Source organism: Trichoderma citrinoviride (genome assembly GCF_003025115.1).
Source record: "Trichoderma citrinoviride strain TUCIM 6016 unplaced genomic scaffold BBK36scaffold_7, whole genome shotgun sequence".
Taxonomy (NCBI): Eukaryota; Fungi; Ascomycota; class Sordariomycetes; order Hypocreales; family Hypocreaceae; genus Trichoderma; species Trichoderma citrinoviride.
Window position 1 is genome coordinate 1,538,115 of NW_020194715.1, and position 17,270 is coordinate 1,555,384.

The 17,270-nt window shown below is 40.3% G+C and overlaps 6 protein-coding genes across 6 annotated transcripts; 3 read left to right on the forward strand and 3 right to left on the reverse strand.

Moving 5' to 3' along the window:
- Positions 1-193: 193 nt before the first annotated feature.
- Positions 194-1,010, forward strand: BBK36DRAFT_1201514 (hypothetical protein; the record flags this gene model as incomplete). The annotated part of the gene is made up of 2 exons (XM_024897174.1): positions 194-550; positions 626-1,010. The coding sequence occupies 2 exons, from the start codon at positions 194-196 to the stop codon at positions 1,001-1,003; spliced, it is 735 nt and encodes a 244-aa protein (XP_024749854.1). The 3' UTR covers positions 1,004-1,010.
- A 322-nt stretch (positions 1,011-1,332) lies between these two features.
- On the reverse strand, positions 1,333-2,888 carry BBK36DRAFT_1159567 (60S ribosomal protein L7; the record flags this gene model as incomplete). The annotated part of the gene is made up of 4 exons (XM_024894210.1): positions 1,333-1,792; positions 1,850-2,016; positions 2,207-2,318; positions 2,881-2,888. 4 exons carry the CDS (start codon positions 2,886-2,888, stop codon positions 1,333-1,335), a joined length of 747 nt encoding a protein of 248 aa, XP_024749855.1.
- Positions 2,889-3,103: 215 nt separating this feature from the next.
- On the forward strand, positions 3,104-4,239 carry BBK36DRAFT_1135448 (hypothetical protein). The gene is made up of 3 exons (XM_024892649.1): positions 3,104-3,325; positions 3,467-3,700; positions 3,771-4,239. The coding sequence occupies exons 1-3, from the start codon at positions 3,262-3,264 to the stop codon at positions 3,920-3,922; spliced, it is 450 nt and encodes a 149-aa protein (XP_024749856.1). The 5' UTR covers positions 3,104-3,261; the 3' UTR covers positions 3,923-4,239.
- A 219-nt stretch (positions 4,240-4,458) lies between these two features.
- On the reverse strand, positions 4,459-7,863 carry BBK36DRAFT_1119098 (hypothetical protein; the record flags this gene model as incomplete). Its single annotated transcript, XM_024890552.1, has 1 exon — positions 4,459-7,863. The coding sequence occupies one exon, from the start codon at positions 7,861-7,863 to the stop codon at positions 4,459-4,461; it is 3,405 nt and encodes a 1,134-aa protein (XP_024749857.1).
- Positions 7,864-9,286: 1,423 nt separating this feature from the next.
- On the forward strand, positions 9,287-10,630 carry BBK36DRAFT_1159570 (6-phosphogluconate dehydrogenase C-terminal domain-like protein; the record flags this gene model as incomplete). Its single annotated transcript, XM_024894211.1, has 1 exon — positions 9,287-10,630. The coding sequence occupies one exon, from the start codon at positions 9,287-9,289 to the stop codon at positions 10,628-10,630; it is 1,344 nt and encodes a 447-aa protein (XP_024749858.1).
- Positions 10,631-10,920: 290 nt separating this feature from the next.
- Positions 10,921-11,438, reverse strand: BBK36DRAFT_28141 (hypothetical protein; the record flags this gene model as incomplete). Its single annotated transcript, XM_024898006.1, has 2 exons — positions 10,921-11,052; positions 11,133-11,438. Coding segments are annotated over 2 exons (438 nt in total), but the record flags the coding sequence as incomplete, so codon positions are not given.
- Between the last annotated feature and the right edge of the window lie 5,832 nt (positions 11,439-17,270).

Sequence of the window (17,270 nt, forward strand, 5' to 3'; positions counted from 1 at the left end):
CACTAGCATGCCTCCCAAGAATAAGGCCGGATATTTGCCGCGGACAATTTCTTCTGATTGATCTGGCTGACAAAGATGCGGAATAAGACGGATACCTACTAGATATCTCCTCGAACTTCTGCGGCGAAAGTCAACCTGGAACTCTTTGCCATACAATAGGAGTTACAGAAGGATTTGTTTCGACAGCCTAACAATGCTTCCCAGACGCTGCGCAGACGGCACATCTGCCGCGACATCCTTTATTCAGCTTGCCAAACGGCGATATTCAGTGGTTGCCTCGCACACACAACAAACACCTCTCGAATTCCTCATACCACACAGAGCGTCTCATTTTCCACGACTCCAAAACGCTGGCGCTTCTCCTCGGTTTGGACAGCGCCTATCAATAACACGAGTTTCGATACCATCCGCCCTACCTATAAGTGTGAAGCCGTCTAGCCGATCATTTACAGTCTCCGCCACCCGACTCGCCACAATATGCGTTCGAAATCCAGTCAAGGACGAAGAGGGCAAAGAAATGAAGTTGGAAATCACTCCGCGGGCGGCTCAGGTACGTCCTATGATCAGTTGCATACATCGACTCCCTGTTCTGCCCCAACAATGTCTAACGAGCTGTCTCATATAGCGACTGTCAGAGATTATGGCGAAGGACAAGAATCCTAATCTGGCTTTGCGAATTCGAGTTGAGAGCGGAGGCTGCCACGGTTTCCAGTATCTCATGAGCCTTATCACCATGCCTACAGGCGAAGAGCGCGACGCATCGACATCGACCATTATCGGCGAGGATGACAGCATCTTCCAATACGTTCCCGACGAGTCTAATCCTGCTGCTCCGCCACCGAACAGCCCGAAGATCATACTCGACGAGCCCTCACTGGAGCTGTTAACAGGCAGCAAGGTGGATTTTACACAAGAGTTGATTGGGTCACAGTTCAAAATCGTTGACAACCCATATGCTTCGAGCAGCTGTGGGTGCGGGACAAGTTTCGATATCAAGGCGTAGACCTCTTGCATCCAGAAGGTTTGCAAATTCGCTCTAAGCGGAAGGTCCTGATCAAAGTTTCCACTTAATGGGCTGCCCCAGACATTACGGGGGCAATATACCACTAGTAGTACAAGAATCATGGGAAGATACGAAGTAATAACGGCACAGCGCAACTAGATGTCTTAGAAGCTAGACTGGGAATCACGCGACATGGAAACTCTAGTGTCATTCATCGAAGAGTCAATTTAACAAAGGCCAAGTCGTGATACCAACGCCGAGCAACCATGCAGGATATTTCCCTATTCCCACTACCAAGATCCATAAACCCATTTTTTGTTTTGATTGACTTAGTTCATCTGGCGGATGAGAGCGTTGATGGCCTCCTCGCGGTTGCCAAGGTCACCACCCTCGATGAAGTGCTTGAACTTGCGGGGGCGGAAGCCACCGGTGGGGTTGCTCAGCTTGAAGGGCCAGAGGAAGTTGGCGGCCTGCTTGAAGTTGGGGCCAACGGTGAAGATCTCGTGGACGAGATCCTCAATGCAGATGATGCCGTACTTGCCGAGGTTGGCCTCGATGATGGAGTTGTCGGTCAGAGCAACGCGCTGCTTGTCGACCTTGCCGTATCCACGCTTGTAGATGAGCTCCTTGACGGACTTCAGGTTGGGGTAACCGTAGGCGATCCAAGGCTCAACAATCTTGAGCATCTCGGTGATGGCCTTGGTGACCTTGAGGAAGACACCGTTGTTGATCTGGAGCAGACGGAGCAGCTGGAGGACCTTGCGGGGCTTGGGGGGCATCTTGTTGATACTGGATAGTTCGTTAGCCAACGTCCGCTGTCATTCTGAGTCTCTAGTTCACACATACCCCTTGATACGGACGACGAAGATCAGCTTAGCCTCAGCCGGGATGTAGGCAGAGTCATCGGCCTTAGCAGCGCGGCGAAGACGAATCTTCTCACGCTCAGCGTTGCGGTACTCCTGAACGTACTTCTCGGCACGCTTGAAGATGACGCCACGCTTCTCCTTGTTGGCCTATTGAAAAAGCGTGTTAACGATTGTCCAACAACCAGTTTTCGCAAAATGTTTGAGGGCATTCCAAAAGGAAAAAAAAAAAGATCAGACCCGAAAGAAGGTTAATTATCAACGACATCGACACAAAGTGTCTAGTTGACGGTATGTTGTGCATCATGAAGACGTGAGGGGGGCAAAGATTAATACATACAGCCTTGCGCTTCTCAACGACGGCAGCACGCTCAGCGCGAGCCTTCTCCTGGCTCTTGCGCTTCTTGAGGAGGGTCTCAGGGACCAGGATGTGGTCGTTGGTAGGGACGGTGCTATTTCAACATTCAGATTAGTACGTAGTCCGCCATATTTGCATATGGAACAGAGCGCCGATGCAAGAACTGTAGCTGAAATGCGACATTCTCAACAAGGCTGACTCGAGCTGAATTTGATCGGTGAGACAGGTACAACCGGCAACGCATATTTCAGCAGTGCTCGGTTGAAGCCTTTGATGCGCTCATCCGACAACACCCCAGACAAAGAATGGATTCTCGTCCAAGAAAGAGTAAATCGCGGGCAATTGCAATTGGGCCATTCCAGACCCAGGCGAAACGCCCTTGTGCGACAATGGATTTAAAAGAGAAGACGCAAAAACGATGCGGTTCTTCATCTCCAACACCCCATGGCGCCGTCTCTCAGCTCGCAAAATCCATTTTCCAGGATTCTGAAAAACTGAGGGAGACGCCTCGGGAGGGATCGAGCTGGCAGATCGATCTTCCTCATTGAGACAAGGTTTTCATCGACTGCCCAGCGAGAGGACCACGACAATCTGCAAACAAATCGAGATCGGGCATCTGCCCCGTACCGCAAGGCGTTCAGGGAGGAGGCACATACGTAGACATTATGGCGACGAAGGCTGTTGGCGATGTCTGTCAGTATCGGCGAAGCTGTGCTTGGAGGAAAAGAAGAGGAAAAAAGAGACCAGATCAGAAAGGAAAAATCCCCAGGTAACGGACAACTCTCGTTGGTGGATCCCTTCACAAGTGTCTCCACTCTCGAAAAAATTTAGGTGCTAGGGCAGGGCTTGCAGCGAAGCTGTGCCTTCGATTTTCCATCGCTAATTTTGTGCGCAGAAATTATTCTGCCGCACCCCACCGCCTCTCTAATCGCTCTCTGCAACCACCACTCAAGCGGATCACGACCTTCTCTTTGTTCTCTGCTCGACAGTTCTCAACAGCCCCGTGACGAAAAGCCAGACGTCAACGAAACTTCAAAATGCCTCCCAAGAAGGTCGCCGCTCCTAAGGAGAACATCTCCCTGGGCCCCTCTGCCCGCGATGGTACGTTTTGAATCCAGCGACAGCGACAATTTCAAATTGAAGAGCTCCAGACGCCCAACCGGAGCTTTCTTACTATGCGACCATGAAAGAGGGAAATGAGCGAGAGCGACAATGAACGTAAAACTGACAATGGCGCATTAGGCGAGCTCGTCTTCGGCGTTGCCCGTATCTTCGCCTCCTTCAACGACACCTTCGTCCACGTCACCGATCTGTCCGGCCGTGAAACCATCACCCGTGTCACCGGTGGAATGAAGGTCAAGGCCGACCGTGACGAGTCCTCCCCCTACGCTGCCATGTTGGCTGCTCAGGACGTCGCTGCCCGCTGCAAGGAGCTTGGCATCAACGCTCTGCACATCAAGATCCGCGCCACCGGTGGTATGTTTGCGCTCTCGATAATGGCCTACAGTTTTGAAATATCGGAAACTAACAAGGTGAACTCTTGCAGGTAACGGTACCAAGACCCCCGGTCCCGGTGCCCAGTCCGCTCTCCGTGCCCTGGCTCGTGCCGGCATGAAGATTGGCCGCATTGAGGACGTCACTCCTACCCCCTCCGACTCTACTCGCAGAAAGGGTGGTCGCCGTGGTCGTCGTCTGTAAATATCGTATTTCATTTTCTACATGACAAGAAAAGAAATGCAATACGAATTTCACGGTTTGGCAACTGTGGATGGGAATCAAGGCAGGAGTTTCGCTATCTGGTTCTTTTATGCGGCGTTGAGAAAAAACGAGGAGAACGGCCCTTGAAGCCTGGTCTCCATTTCTATCATGCTTTGCACTGGGTGGTTTCATCGTCCTTCCCGTACTAGGGGGATGATGTGGCTCAATGTCAATGCAGTAGACAGTTACGAATTCGCCCGAAGAAGGCTATGAAAAGTTGTCTCCCTGTCAGCTACACTCTTTCGTGAAATGTGCCACTTCTGAATTGCCTATTATGCAGGTGCGAACGAATGATAGATGAAGTGATGCATGCAGCAGCAATTAGTTCTACCTGGTATATGGTCTTTGTATCCCGTTTTATCCTCACTCCTTGTATTCTCAAATTCCCCCAACTCCTTGCAAATCACTTGAAAACACAAAAGCATCGACTCTTCGGAGCGGCTCAACTAATGCGCCCTTCAAGGAAAATGGGGAGCTTATTGAAACCGGGGCTTCAACGACCACATGCCCCTGCCAGTACTGCTGACCCGGTTCAGAACCGCGATCGTTTCCAGCGCCGTCTTGAATTCGTCGGTCTGCTTCTTCCCAGGACAGTAAGGGTTGAAGTGGTCCACCAACATCTTGCTGGGGACCTTTCCTCCGTGACGATTGATGAAGGCCTTGATCAAGGGAATGAAGTCCTTCGCCTTCATATTCCTGTCACTTGCGGGTGTGCCGGACCGAGAGCTGCTACCGCTGTCCAGTCCCTGGCGACCCGCGAGATTGCCCACAACACCGGCCGAGCTCGGACCGCCACGACGACGGTTGCCGCCAGGACGACCGGCTGTGCCAACTTCGCCTGTCCAAGTGACCGTTCCAATTGGGACTCGACGGGCTTCCTCTCCCGAGTGCCGGAGATGGGCAGCAGCCTCGCGGGCTACTCTGTTGGCCTCTTGGCGCAGAATAGCTATATCGGCCTTTACTTTCTGCGGTCCATTAACAATCTGTTCGTGGTCGTAAGCGCTATTCACTGATCGCGCAAAGATGCCCTCAAGCATGCGCTTCTCTTCGTGAGCAGACGGATCTTCATTGACGTCCTCCATTGCAGCGACCGTATCTAAACTCTTTAATTCGTCTTGCTGTTTTTCTTGGCCCATGTTTCCAATGGGAACCAGAGCTTTTGCGTCAGTGTTGTCTCGGGTTTCACCCATTTTGACTTCCGCACCCTTGAAGACTTCGCTTCTTGACGCCGCGGGGTCTGTGTTTCCGTCAAAGGTAAACAGATCATACAGGTCGGAGAGGTCGTAGGAGCTTCGCTGTTTTGGATCCTTGAGAACCTTGTTCGTCATAAACTGCTTGAAAATCTGGCGATGATAGATCTTTTCCTCAATCGTACCCTCCGTCATAAGCCGGTAAATCTTGACGGGCTTGTTCTGACCGAGTCTCCATGCTCGCTCTCGCGCTTGCAGGTCAGTAGACGGGTTCCAGTCCGGATCAAAAATGATGATACGATCAGCGCCAGTAAGATTCGTGCCTAGTCCACCGGTCCTGGTTGTCATGATGAAGACGTGAATGTTAGGATCAGAATTGAACTTGTCGATCATGGGCTGTCGTTGGTCAATCGGAGTCTCGCCGTCCATACGAAGATAGGATATGCCACAATTCCTCATGCACTTTTCTATGATGTTGAGCATTTGCTTGCCTTGTGAAAACAGCAGTGTCTTGTGTCCATTCGGAATCATGACCTTTTGCAAGAGGTCTTTGGTAAGCTGAAGCTTTGCCGACATCTTTGGGTTGCCGAAATCGTAGCCCGGTTTTTGCGAGAGAGACTTGTCCAGGAGATCAGGGTGGTTGCAAATCTTGCGGAGTATGTCAATTCCATAGAGCGACTGGCGTGTCCTGTTGAGAATGGCAGAAACTTCGTCAGAGCGGAGAAAGGTCTGATATGCACTGCGCTGGCCTTCTGTCAATTTGCAGAATAAGACCTGCTCTGTCTTTTCCGGGAGGTCGGCGGCCACATCGACCTTCAATCGCTGGAGCAGATATTCACTGATGGTCTCTTTCAAGGCCTCGGCGCACTTTTCAGCAGTCATGACTTGCAAGTTGGACGCGTTTGCATAGCCGCCTTGTCGGATGGGAATCTCAAACTGTTGCTTGAAGTTGACGAGGGTGCCCAAGCGCATCGGGTAGATGAAGTCGAAGAGCGACCACAGCTCGGTGAGGTTGTTTTGAATCGGAGTTCCCGACAAAATAAGTCGATTTGGCGTGTTGAGCTCTTTGCAGGTGACGGTGATTTCGGCATTTGGATTTCGGATCTTGTGGCCCTCGTCAAGCACCGCATAGTCCCATTCAACGTTCAAAAGCTCATCGGCATATGTCTGAAGACCAGTGTATGTGGTGATCAAGACGTGACCTTTCTGGACCACTCCTCGGACGATCCTTTTCGCAGCCTTGTTTGATCGGGCAGCCATCGGGCTGAAATGTTCTAGATCATACTCATCTTCGACCGAAGGGTTGAGCATTCCGCTGCCGGAAGAATGCAGGATAGAAACGCGCAGCGGTGGCCACCACCGATGGAACTCGCTCACCCACTGGCGAAGCAGCGTGGCGGGAGCAACTACAATGACTGGCTTCTTCAGTTTTTTGCTGTAGTGCAGAGCGGCGATGAAAGCAATAAGCTGTACGGTTTTACCAAGGCCCATCTCATCCCCGATGATTCCTCCAACACTTTGTTTGTACAGTTCCGCGAGCCACTGCACGCCTGTTTTCTGATACCCAAACAGCGACGGGTATACGTCGCCTGGTAGCTTGAGATCCTCGGTGAAATGGTGATCGGGAACACCTGGCGCGGGTTTGAACCACTCCTCTTCATCCTCGTCGCTCTCCTGAGGGCTTGCAGCAGGATCGGTTTGACGTTTGGCTCGCCTTGCTCGACTCCTTCGATCAACCCAGTCTTTGAGCCGCCGCTTATAGTGAGCCTCGTTGCCATCATCAATCTTGCTAAGATCAATGGAATCTTGCTCAGCAGCCTGTTTCTTAGCCTTTGCCTTGCGACGTTGTTGTCGAACGATATCGTCTTCGGTTGTCTGCTGCCAGACCACGGAGTCGGCTGATTCTGAGCTTGAACGTGCATCGGGCTCAAAATCAGCGGAGGGTTCGCGCTCTGCCCTTCCTGCGACCTTTCTCTTTTTTCGTGGCCGAAGTGAGAACTCGGCCTCGGCTGCGTTTTTTTCACTCGCCGGGGACGGTGTGATGTCTTCGGAGAATCCAGGACGCCGGAGTAATTGATGAGATAGAGGGCCCTCACTGGTCTCGTCGACTAATTGATTTGCAGTCGCTTCCTCCTCAGCATCCAAGATGGTGTCTGCCAGTTGGCCTTCTATACCTGCGGGACGAGCTCCTCCTAGCTTTGAGAACGGAGTAATCTTGCCGGTTCGGATGAGATAGTCGCGATTGCTTTCGCCAGGAAGCCTCTTGGACTTCGCCTGGGCCATGCTCTGTAGCGGATCTTCTTCGTGCCGCTTCTGGATACGCCGTTCGAAATCGCCGATATCCGTAGTAGCTTGGCTGATCTCTTGTTCGATTCTGGCAATCTCTATTTGCAAGGCTCGGGTCTGACGTGGGTTGCCAGCAACTTTATCCAGTTTCTTTTTCTCCGTGTCAAGCTGAGCCTGGTATCGCTCACGAGCCAGCTCTAGTTTGGCAATCCGAGCTCGGTCTTTTTTATCCTCAGCCTCCATGATTGCCGCGTTAGCCTGCATGGTAATATCTCGTTCCAGATCATCCTGATCTCGCACGGTTCCCGAGAGATTCCTCAGCGCATCATCTTCGGTCATCCCAATGGCCGGTGGTGATTCCGGATTCGTTGCGGGGGTTGAGACATGTTGAGCTGCGGCTACCATTTCGTTGAGCAAGGCACTGCGGCTCTCGCTGGTGACGTTTTCCCTTGTATCCGATTCGGACTCCATGCTGTGTAGTACGGATTCTGCCACTCAGCAAAGGCCGAGTATCGGTGCGAGATCGAGTTTTCGGGTTCTGAGAATTCGGGTGAGGAAACACGATTCCAGATGGGATGTATGAAGAGATGAGATAACTCTGGATTTCGCTTGTGGTATTTTCTGTGGCTGCGTTTGAGACTTTGTGACGTCAAGAAGAAACGATGCACGGTGGCGATCAAGGCAGCCTATTGACAAGTAGGATTCCGGTGTCTGGTCCTGCCGAGGACGTTCATCATCCCTTCAGTATCATATCATGTTTTTGGCTGAGCGTAACGTGAGGGCGAAGAGTTCGTATGGCAGAGCTGAAATGATGGAGAGTCGAGGAGAAAGTGACAGGCGAGAAGATAAAGTTCGCCTACACAATGGCTGGCTTCGATGATTCAATGGCGCTCGCTATGTCAGTGGCGAAGGAGCGTGGAGCTGATTGGTCATCACTTGAGGGATCCACGTACGAGTACACTAGGCAGACGCGGTGTCACGTGCGAGGTATGCAAGCACTCAACTTAGTAGAACTCTCACATCCTTGTGTAAGGTACGGCGTACTTCGTATACAGAGGCAGCAAAAACCCCCAGTAATGGGAGCACAATGTGGAATATTTGATATTCGACACAAATGTAGCTTTATGGACTTTGTAACGACCGTCATCTCCATCGTGTGCTTGGGGAAAGTCTACTGACACGAAGCAGTAGGACATCGGAGAATGAGCAATATCGGTAACAAAGAGAAAGCTTCGACTCCAATTCGCTGTAGCAGAATAAAGAGACAAATCGTTGGGATGCTGATTAAGTCAGCCTGCAAAAGACTACGATAATCACGATAGCTACTCATCTCTGCGCATATTGTGACAAATGCACACAGGCAGTGTTGATGGGTTCGTCTGTCTTGTCCTGTATCGATGTTGACGAGGTACTTTTCACACGTATGCGTCACCCTGCGTTATGCATGTATCCCCTAACGCCATCATGGTTTATCCCAATCAAGGTGAGGGGAATATAGGCCTAGCAATACTTCAACTCCGAGGTCTCCATATCCAATCTTGAAGAAATACCAGCGAAACATACATACTCCTTATCTGAGTCCAGAGTCATATTTTCTGTTGTCCAACGGCATGCTGCAATCACACACAAAATGAAGTAGCGTCTTATTGCGCGACTGGCCCCTCACATACTCCATCGAGACGACTCTCCCAAATTTCTCCTTCAAACCATCTCTCTCCATCATTGAGGCTTCAACATGGCAATCTGGACGAGAGTGCCTGGTCGTCGCAGTCAATGCCCATGCTTCTTCCGCCATTATATACTAAATATCCGCAGATTTTCTAAGCCCATGGTGACTTACTCTACACAGTCTTGTCAGCCAGCATGGCTCACGTCGCTCCTGGACGATACAAGCCCTGCTCCCAAACTGTATGCCTGGACCCCAGACAACATAAGGAGCAGTACAGAAACCAAGGAGAGTCCAAGTCCGGATTCGGCTGATTCTGCCGATCTGAACCGCCGAATATTCATTTTGGGCATTGGCAACCTGGGTCGCCTCTACGCCAGCTGTCTCTCCATGCACACACCGCGACCCCCAATTACCCTCGTTGTACACAAACAAGAGCTCCTATCCCAATGGATCCAAGGCCCAGGCCTCGAAATTACCAGATCAGGACGGCTCTATCGCGGAAAAGACGAGTTCCAAATTGAGTGGTGGACTGAGCAAGCACCCATCTATGGACCTGTCAGAGAAATCGCTCGAGGGACCAAAGTCCGCAACCTCATCGTCGCGACCAAAGCCGCTGCAGCCATGCGTGAAGCTGACAGGCTACGGAGATATCTCGACAGCAGCAGCAGCGTGGCATTTCTCCAAAATGGCATGTCTAAGCTGTGGCCGCCCCACGGACAGGAATACGTGGCAAAGCGGTACCCTCAGAACGACGCGCCCAACTTTTTGGCTTGTGTCACAAACCACGGCGTTTTATCAGAGGGGCCATTCAAAAGCCTTCATGCATCGCCCGCAGACAGTGCCATTGGGCCCGTATTGCTGAACGAAACTGCTCGGCATCTCGCACCGAGCGTAGGCTATTTGACAGAAGCCATTGCTTCCGCTCCCTGTCTCAATGCAAGGTCCATTACAAAGGTCCAACTCTGGGTGTCGCAGCTTCAGAAGCTCGTCGTGAACTCTACCATAAATCCCCTCACTGCCGTCCTTCGCTGTAAAAATGGCGCCCTCTTTGAGAATCCTCATGGCGCTGTAGCCAAAGTTATTGACCGCCTTCTACACGAATCAAGCGCCATTCTCCAAGCCCTCATCAACCACCGCAGCACTGCCGAGATTCTCACATCTTCAACGGACGTCAAATCTGCTCAGTCGCTGAGCTCCCTAAGAGAAGAGCTCTATTTGCGTTTCTCATTTACTGAGCTTCGCTCAATGCTTTACAAGATCGGCAATGTGGTGAAGGACAACACCAGCTCAATGCTTCAAGATGCCCGCGCTGGAAAACCCACAGAGATCCGCGACTTCAATGGCTGGCTCGTCGAGACGGCCGATTTCCTTAGGCAAAGTAGCAGCGGTCAGCCGCGTGACCGGGACAACCTGGACGTGTCTTGCCATCAGGCGTTAATTGCGATGGTTGAGTCGGGCACTGTTGTGGACGAAACGGAACTGGCCAAACAATTGCTACCCTGAACGTCTCATGGAGGGTAGGAAGAAGCTATCAAGCATCTTATGTTCATGCATAGAGAGTAAAAACAAGTCTCTGTGTACCACATATAAGATATATAAGCACGTAGCAGCAGTAGTAGAACATGGCAATCGTTTTATTCATGTGTCATAGAATGCCATATGCTTGGCTCATGTTTGAGGATGGTGTTGATCTCGATCATTCATATATTGCTGTTGTCGATATCATTTATTGCGTGGCAACTTACGCCCCATAGTTAGCTCTCATTTGTGAATGAGAATTGCGAGGCATCGTCAAGATCATCGTTGAACAGCTCCCACACGCGATTGCAGCATCCCATTGGCGTGACGCCGCTCCCAACCCGCTGTGCAACAATTCGCCATTTTTCGTCCTCATAGCTCTTCAAGGCATCCAACAATCTTTCGTCCTGCGTTGGTCAGTCAGTCAAACTGATGTTGCAAGATGCAAGGAATGTTGATGGAAGATAATTGGGCAAAGATCGCGTACCATCTCTCTTGTCCATGACGTGCCCTCTGTCTTCAGTCTTGTACAGTACCTCACTTGTAATGTGCCGGGATTGCGTCCAGGGAAAAAGTCGGCAATCTGCTTCCACGTGAGGTTCCTCTTCTCCTTGAGCTCAATGAGCAGCTCGTCTTCCTCCTGAGTGAATTTGATCCTGGGTCGTTGAGGCCGCCGTGCCGGAGAAGGCATCCCTTCCCTTCCAACCAAGTTATGCGGCTCTTGTCCGCTCTCCTCACGCATGGAACTTGACGAGCGACCCATGTCTGGCAGGTGATGGTGATGATGAGAAGGCCGAGGAAGTGACGATATACTACTGTACGGCTGTGTATGGGACCCGTACGTATAAGAGGCGTCAGGCCCAGGGTGTCCGATCCTGGAACTGGCATAGCCAGCAGGTACCGACGAGGTTGGTGAATAAGGATCATCAGCGTAGCGTCTTGGATCTTCTGGCATGTCTAACGCAGAGTAAAAACGACTGTAAGACGGTGCTGTCATTGAACTGTAGCCTCTTTCGCGTGAACTCTGCCTTTCGTCGTGGTCCATGATAGTGAGAAGAGAGGAGGATATGTTCTTCGGCCTCAATCTGAATGGCACAACTATAGTGTCTGTCTGAGAATAGCCACTTCTTGATGATGGTAAAAGAGCCGATGAGACTGATAATGACATGCCTCTATATATATCAACAGCTTTGTCGGTTTGATACGGCGTAGAACCCATCCATATGGCATCTCTCCATCCCTCTATCTCCTCCTCCTCCCTCTGCTCCTCTTTCTCCTTCTCCTCTTTCCCTCTGCCTCGTTTACCGGCATCAAGGAAGGGAAATTCGCCTCCGCACTGGCACATGCCGTTGAATACAGGTCCATGCCGCGGTGGACAAAGTATACAAGTTCCGCTATATGGCAGGTATTGGTGGATGTGGTGTTGAGCACGGCTCACCGGAGCAGAGACGATCCGCCGTACCGGGAGAACGCACTTGTAGACAAGATACCCTCTAACATCTCAAAGTGGAAAGCAAATCCTTGCTATACCATCCGATATCGTAATGTCTGTCACCGAATCGAGTACGCGTAGGGAAGCTCCCTCTCGGCATTGTGCCACTTACTGCACGCATCGGGTCAAAGCGCTCTGTCCTAGTAGCATTTACCGATCGGAAGGATTCAAAGCTCGGACGCTGGCTACGGTAGGTATGGACGTATGCCTGTTGATGGTATGCATCATCCGCGGTGGAGACGTCGGAGTTTATATCCGGGCTGCCTTAAGCATACAATGTCCCGGTCCCAATACGCGACATGATTGTGCGATGTGGCCAATGATGGGGGCGCTAATGCAGCTCATTGACACTTGGATCGCGGTCCGACATACCCTTAACGAGGTGGCGATGCCAGATACGACATAAGGTAGGTAGAATCGAGTAGATTGTACTTTAATCCTATAGCGATCCTAATGCAATTCACGATCGTGTGCGGCCTGGATATAGTCTGTGGCTAAAAGTTTATAACTACTTTATAATATCTCTGTAAAGTCTAGTAGTTTTAAACCTTTATAAAATAGCTTTATTAAAAGAAAATTCTTAGAAATTATTATATATAAGTAATTAAGTATTAAATTATATATATTTTAAATTATAATATATTTTATATATAATTATAATTATAATAAGTTATAAAAAAAGTATATTTTTATTACTTTTATTTATAAAAAGTTATAATAAAAAATATAATAATAATAATATTATTATTTTTATTAGTAAAAGTAAAAATCTTATTTTATATTTTTTTTATATTTAAGAAAATAAAAATAATAATATTAAAAGTATATTTTTAATAAATATTAAGTTATTTACTATATAATTAATTTTTTAAATTTTTTTAAAAATATATTTAAGTAAAAATATTATTTTTAAAAACTTATATATTTATATTATAAAATAAAAAACTATGAAATAATTATAAACTTTTATTTTATTATTATAAATATAAAAAAAGTAAAGTAATTATATTAAATAAATAATATAATTATTATTACTTTTAGTTTAATATAAAATAAAATAAAGTAAATAATAAACTTAATAATAAATATATATAATAAAGTTTATATAAAAGCTAATATAAAAAAAACTTAAACTTATATTAAGTAATCTTTTATTTTTTTATAAAGAAATTCTTAATTAAATAATTAAAGTTATATATATTTTTTATATTATTAAAAAGCTAAAAAAAACTTTATTTAATAATATATAATATAAACTTATATAGCTTATAATTTACTTTAAAATTAATAATTTACTTTAGAATTAATAATTTAATTTAAAATTAATAATTTAATTTAAAATTAAATTTTTAAATTAAAACTTTATTTTTATTTTTATATAACTATAATTAATTTTATTTATTTAAAATTACTTTTTAACTAAAACTAGTTTAATTATTAATTAATTATAATATATTTATATTATAATATTTTATAAATATATAATTATAATACTTTATAAATATTTCAAAGCTTATTTTTAAAATTATTTAAATTTATTATTTTTTATTAAGTTAATAAAAAAAACCTTTATTATATTAATCTCTTACTTAAATAAAGAAAAAAACTATTACTTAATTAAGTAATATAAGTTTTAAATACTAGCTATTAATTATTTAAAAAAGCTTAATTTTAAGTTTTTATTTTTTAACTTAATTTTATAAAAGCTTATAATAAGCTTTATACTTATATTATATATAAAGGAATTATAAATAATAAAGCTAGGCCTTATAATAAAAATAAAGAAAAGAAATATAATAAATATAAAAATAAAAAATAAAGCTTTAAAAGTAATATATACTTAATAAAACACTTACTTAAAAATATACTTAAAAGTATAAAATTATTTTAAGCTTAATTTTTATATATTTTTTCTTATTTTTATTTTTAATAACTAAGGCTATTATAATATTAAGCTTATTAACCTTTATATATAAGTTTTATAATATATATTAAAAGTATAACTTTTAATAAAAAATATTACTTATTTATAAATACTATTTATAATTTTAATTACATTATATATAATAAACCTTAGCTATAATAATCCCTAGCTATAATAATAATTTACTTATATTAATATAAAGGCCTAGATTTATTATTTTTTATATTAAAAAGCTAAAAACCTTAATAATAATAATATTAACTAGAATTTAACTAACTAACTTATATAAATATTATTATTAGTCTTAAGCCTAGGCCTAGCTTAATACTTTATTTTAACTTAAGTAACTTAACTTTTTTATTTTAATATATATACTATTATATAATAAGGCTATTTTATATACTTTATAAATAACTTTAATAACTTAAATAATAAGTATATATTTAAACTTAATAATAATAATAATTTAAATTAAATACTTAGGAATAGTATTATAATTACTTTACTAATAGTATTATAATTACTTTATTAATAGTATTATAATTACTTTATTAATAGTATTATAATTACTTTATTAATAGTATTATAATTACTTTATTAATAGTATTATAATTATATATACTTTATTAAATATATATAATAATAAATTATAAACTAGTACTTTTTAACTTATTCTTTATTATATAATATCTTATTATATACTTTTTAACTTATTCTTAAATATAATAATACTTAACTTTTATAAAACTTAGTTTTAATAATATCTTAATTATAATAATAATATAATAGCTATTATTATATATTATTATAGCTAAGGTTTATTATATAATTTAAATAATTATTAACTTTATAATAAAATATAATATTATTAATAAAGTTATTATTATAGCTTTAATATATATTATTATTATATTTAAAAGTAATAGTTTTATTATTATAAAAGTTTTATTTTATTATATATATATTTAAAAAGTAAACTAGTTATTATTAATTAATATATATTTAATATTAAGCTTATCTTAAAATACTTACTATTTAATATAAGTTAAAAAAACTATTATTAAAAAAAAAAGTATAATAATAATAAATATTATATAAAAATAATTATAAATTAATAAAAGTATATATAAAATATATATTATTAATAAATTAAATATATTAATTAATAATAATAATATTAATAATTTAAAGCTTTTAAAATTATATAAAGTATAAAATATATAAATTAAATAAGAAAATAATATAATATAAAGCTTTTATATATATTATATATTAAATAAAATAAATTAATAAAATATAAGTATTATATAAAGCTATATTTATTAAAGTATTAAATATTTTTAAGCTTTAAAATATAAATAATATAAAAATAAATAAATATAAAACTTTAAATATATTAACTTTAATTTAATATTTTAATAAATACTAGCTAAAAATAATATATAAATATAAAACTTTTATATAACTTTTATTTTTATAACACTTAATAATAAATATATTTATAAAAAGAATTAAAAGATTTTTTTTCTTTTTATTAAGTTATTATTAATTTAAGTAAGCTTAAAAAAACTAAAAGTATAATATATAAAAGGCTTAAGCTATACTTAATCTTTTTTTAATTATATAATAAGCTTAATATAAGCTTAACTTAAGCCTTAATTACTAAAAATAAAAATATATATATAAATATATAAATAATATTTTTTTAAGTATATTAATTTTATATTAAATACTTATTTAGTATTTCTACTTATAAGGGTAGTTTATTATAATATATATAAATATATTACTTTAATAACACTTTAAGATTATAATAGTATTTATAAAAATTTATATATATATATTTTATATTTTATATAAAGAAAATATTAAATTATTATTAAAAAATTATTATAAGTATATTATTATTAAGCTTAAGCTTTATTATAAGTATTATTATTTAAGTAATATATTTTTATTATATAAGTAATACTTTACTTAATATAACTTAATATAAGGTTATATATTTAAATTTATAAATATATTACTTATTTTTAAAACTTCTTAAAGAAATTTAAAATATTATTATTAAAATTAAAATATTATATATTATTTTTTAAAATTCTCTTTTAATAATAATAATATAAAAAGATATATTATTAAGTTAATAAATTTAATACTATTTATTAATATTAAAACTTTATATTAATATTACTTTTTATAATAACTTATAAAATCTTTTTTTAAGAGTTATTATTATTATTATAATAATATTATAATTATTTCTTTTTTTTATAAGCTTATCTTAAGTTATAAAAATATTATTATAAAGCTTTTTACTTTATAATTACTAGAGTAATAATATTATTATAAACTCTTAAAGTATTTAACTTTTTTATAAGCTTAATATAATAAATTTAAAAAGGCTTTTATAACTTAAGTAAGCTTTATTAATACTTTAAACTAGATTTTAATTTATAACTTTTAAAAACTTTATATAATATTAAAATAATTATAATAATAATATAAAGAAATATATTATTAAGTTAATAAAGTAAAATATATTTATTAATATTAATAATATATATTAATATTATATTTTATAATAACTTATAAAGCCTTTTATTTTATAAGAGTTATTATTATTATAATAGCTTTATTATATTATTTAACTATTTATAAGCTTTTAAACCCTAAGTAAAGTTTAAAGTAAAATATTAGCTTAATAAAGCTTATATAAATAAATATATACTTATAAAAGTTTTATTTTTAAAAAATAAGTTATATAAATAAATAAAAAGTTATTTAGCTTTTTATTAAATAATATAAAAAAAGTTACTTAAACTTTATTATAGTTTTATTTTAAGTTTTTAAGTAATATAAATAATAATTAAATTATTTAAAAATATTATTTAAATATTTAAATAATTAATATTAATTATTTTTAGCTATTCTTTCTTAAAGAGGTTTTCTTAAATAAAAAATAATAATTTAATAAAATATTTAAAAATACTAAAAGTATTACTTAAATATAAAAATAAACTGCCTTAATAATAATACTCTTTATTATAACTTAGATTTATTATAATACTACCCCCTAAAGCGCTATATAGGAAGCCCACCCGCGCGCCCGAGCCCTCGAGGATCCGGATGCCATGCCACCCCAAGGGCACCGCGCAGGGGCCTACCCTGTACCTACCCTAGGGCGCCTACCCTATACCTACCCTAGA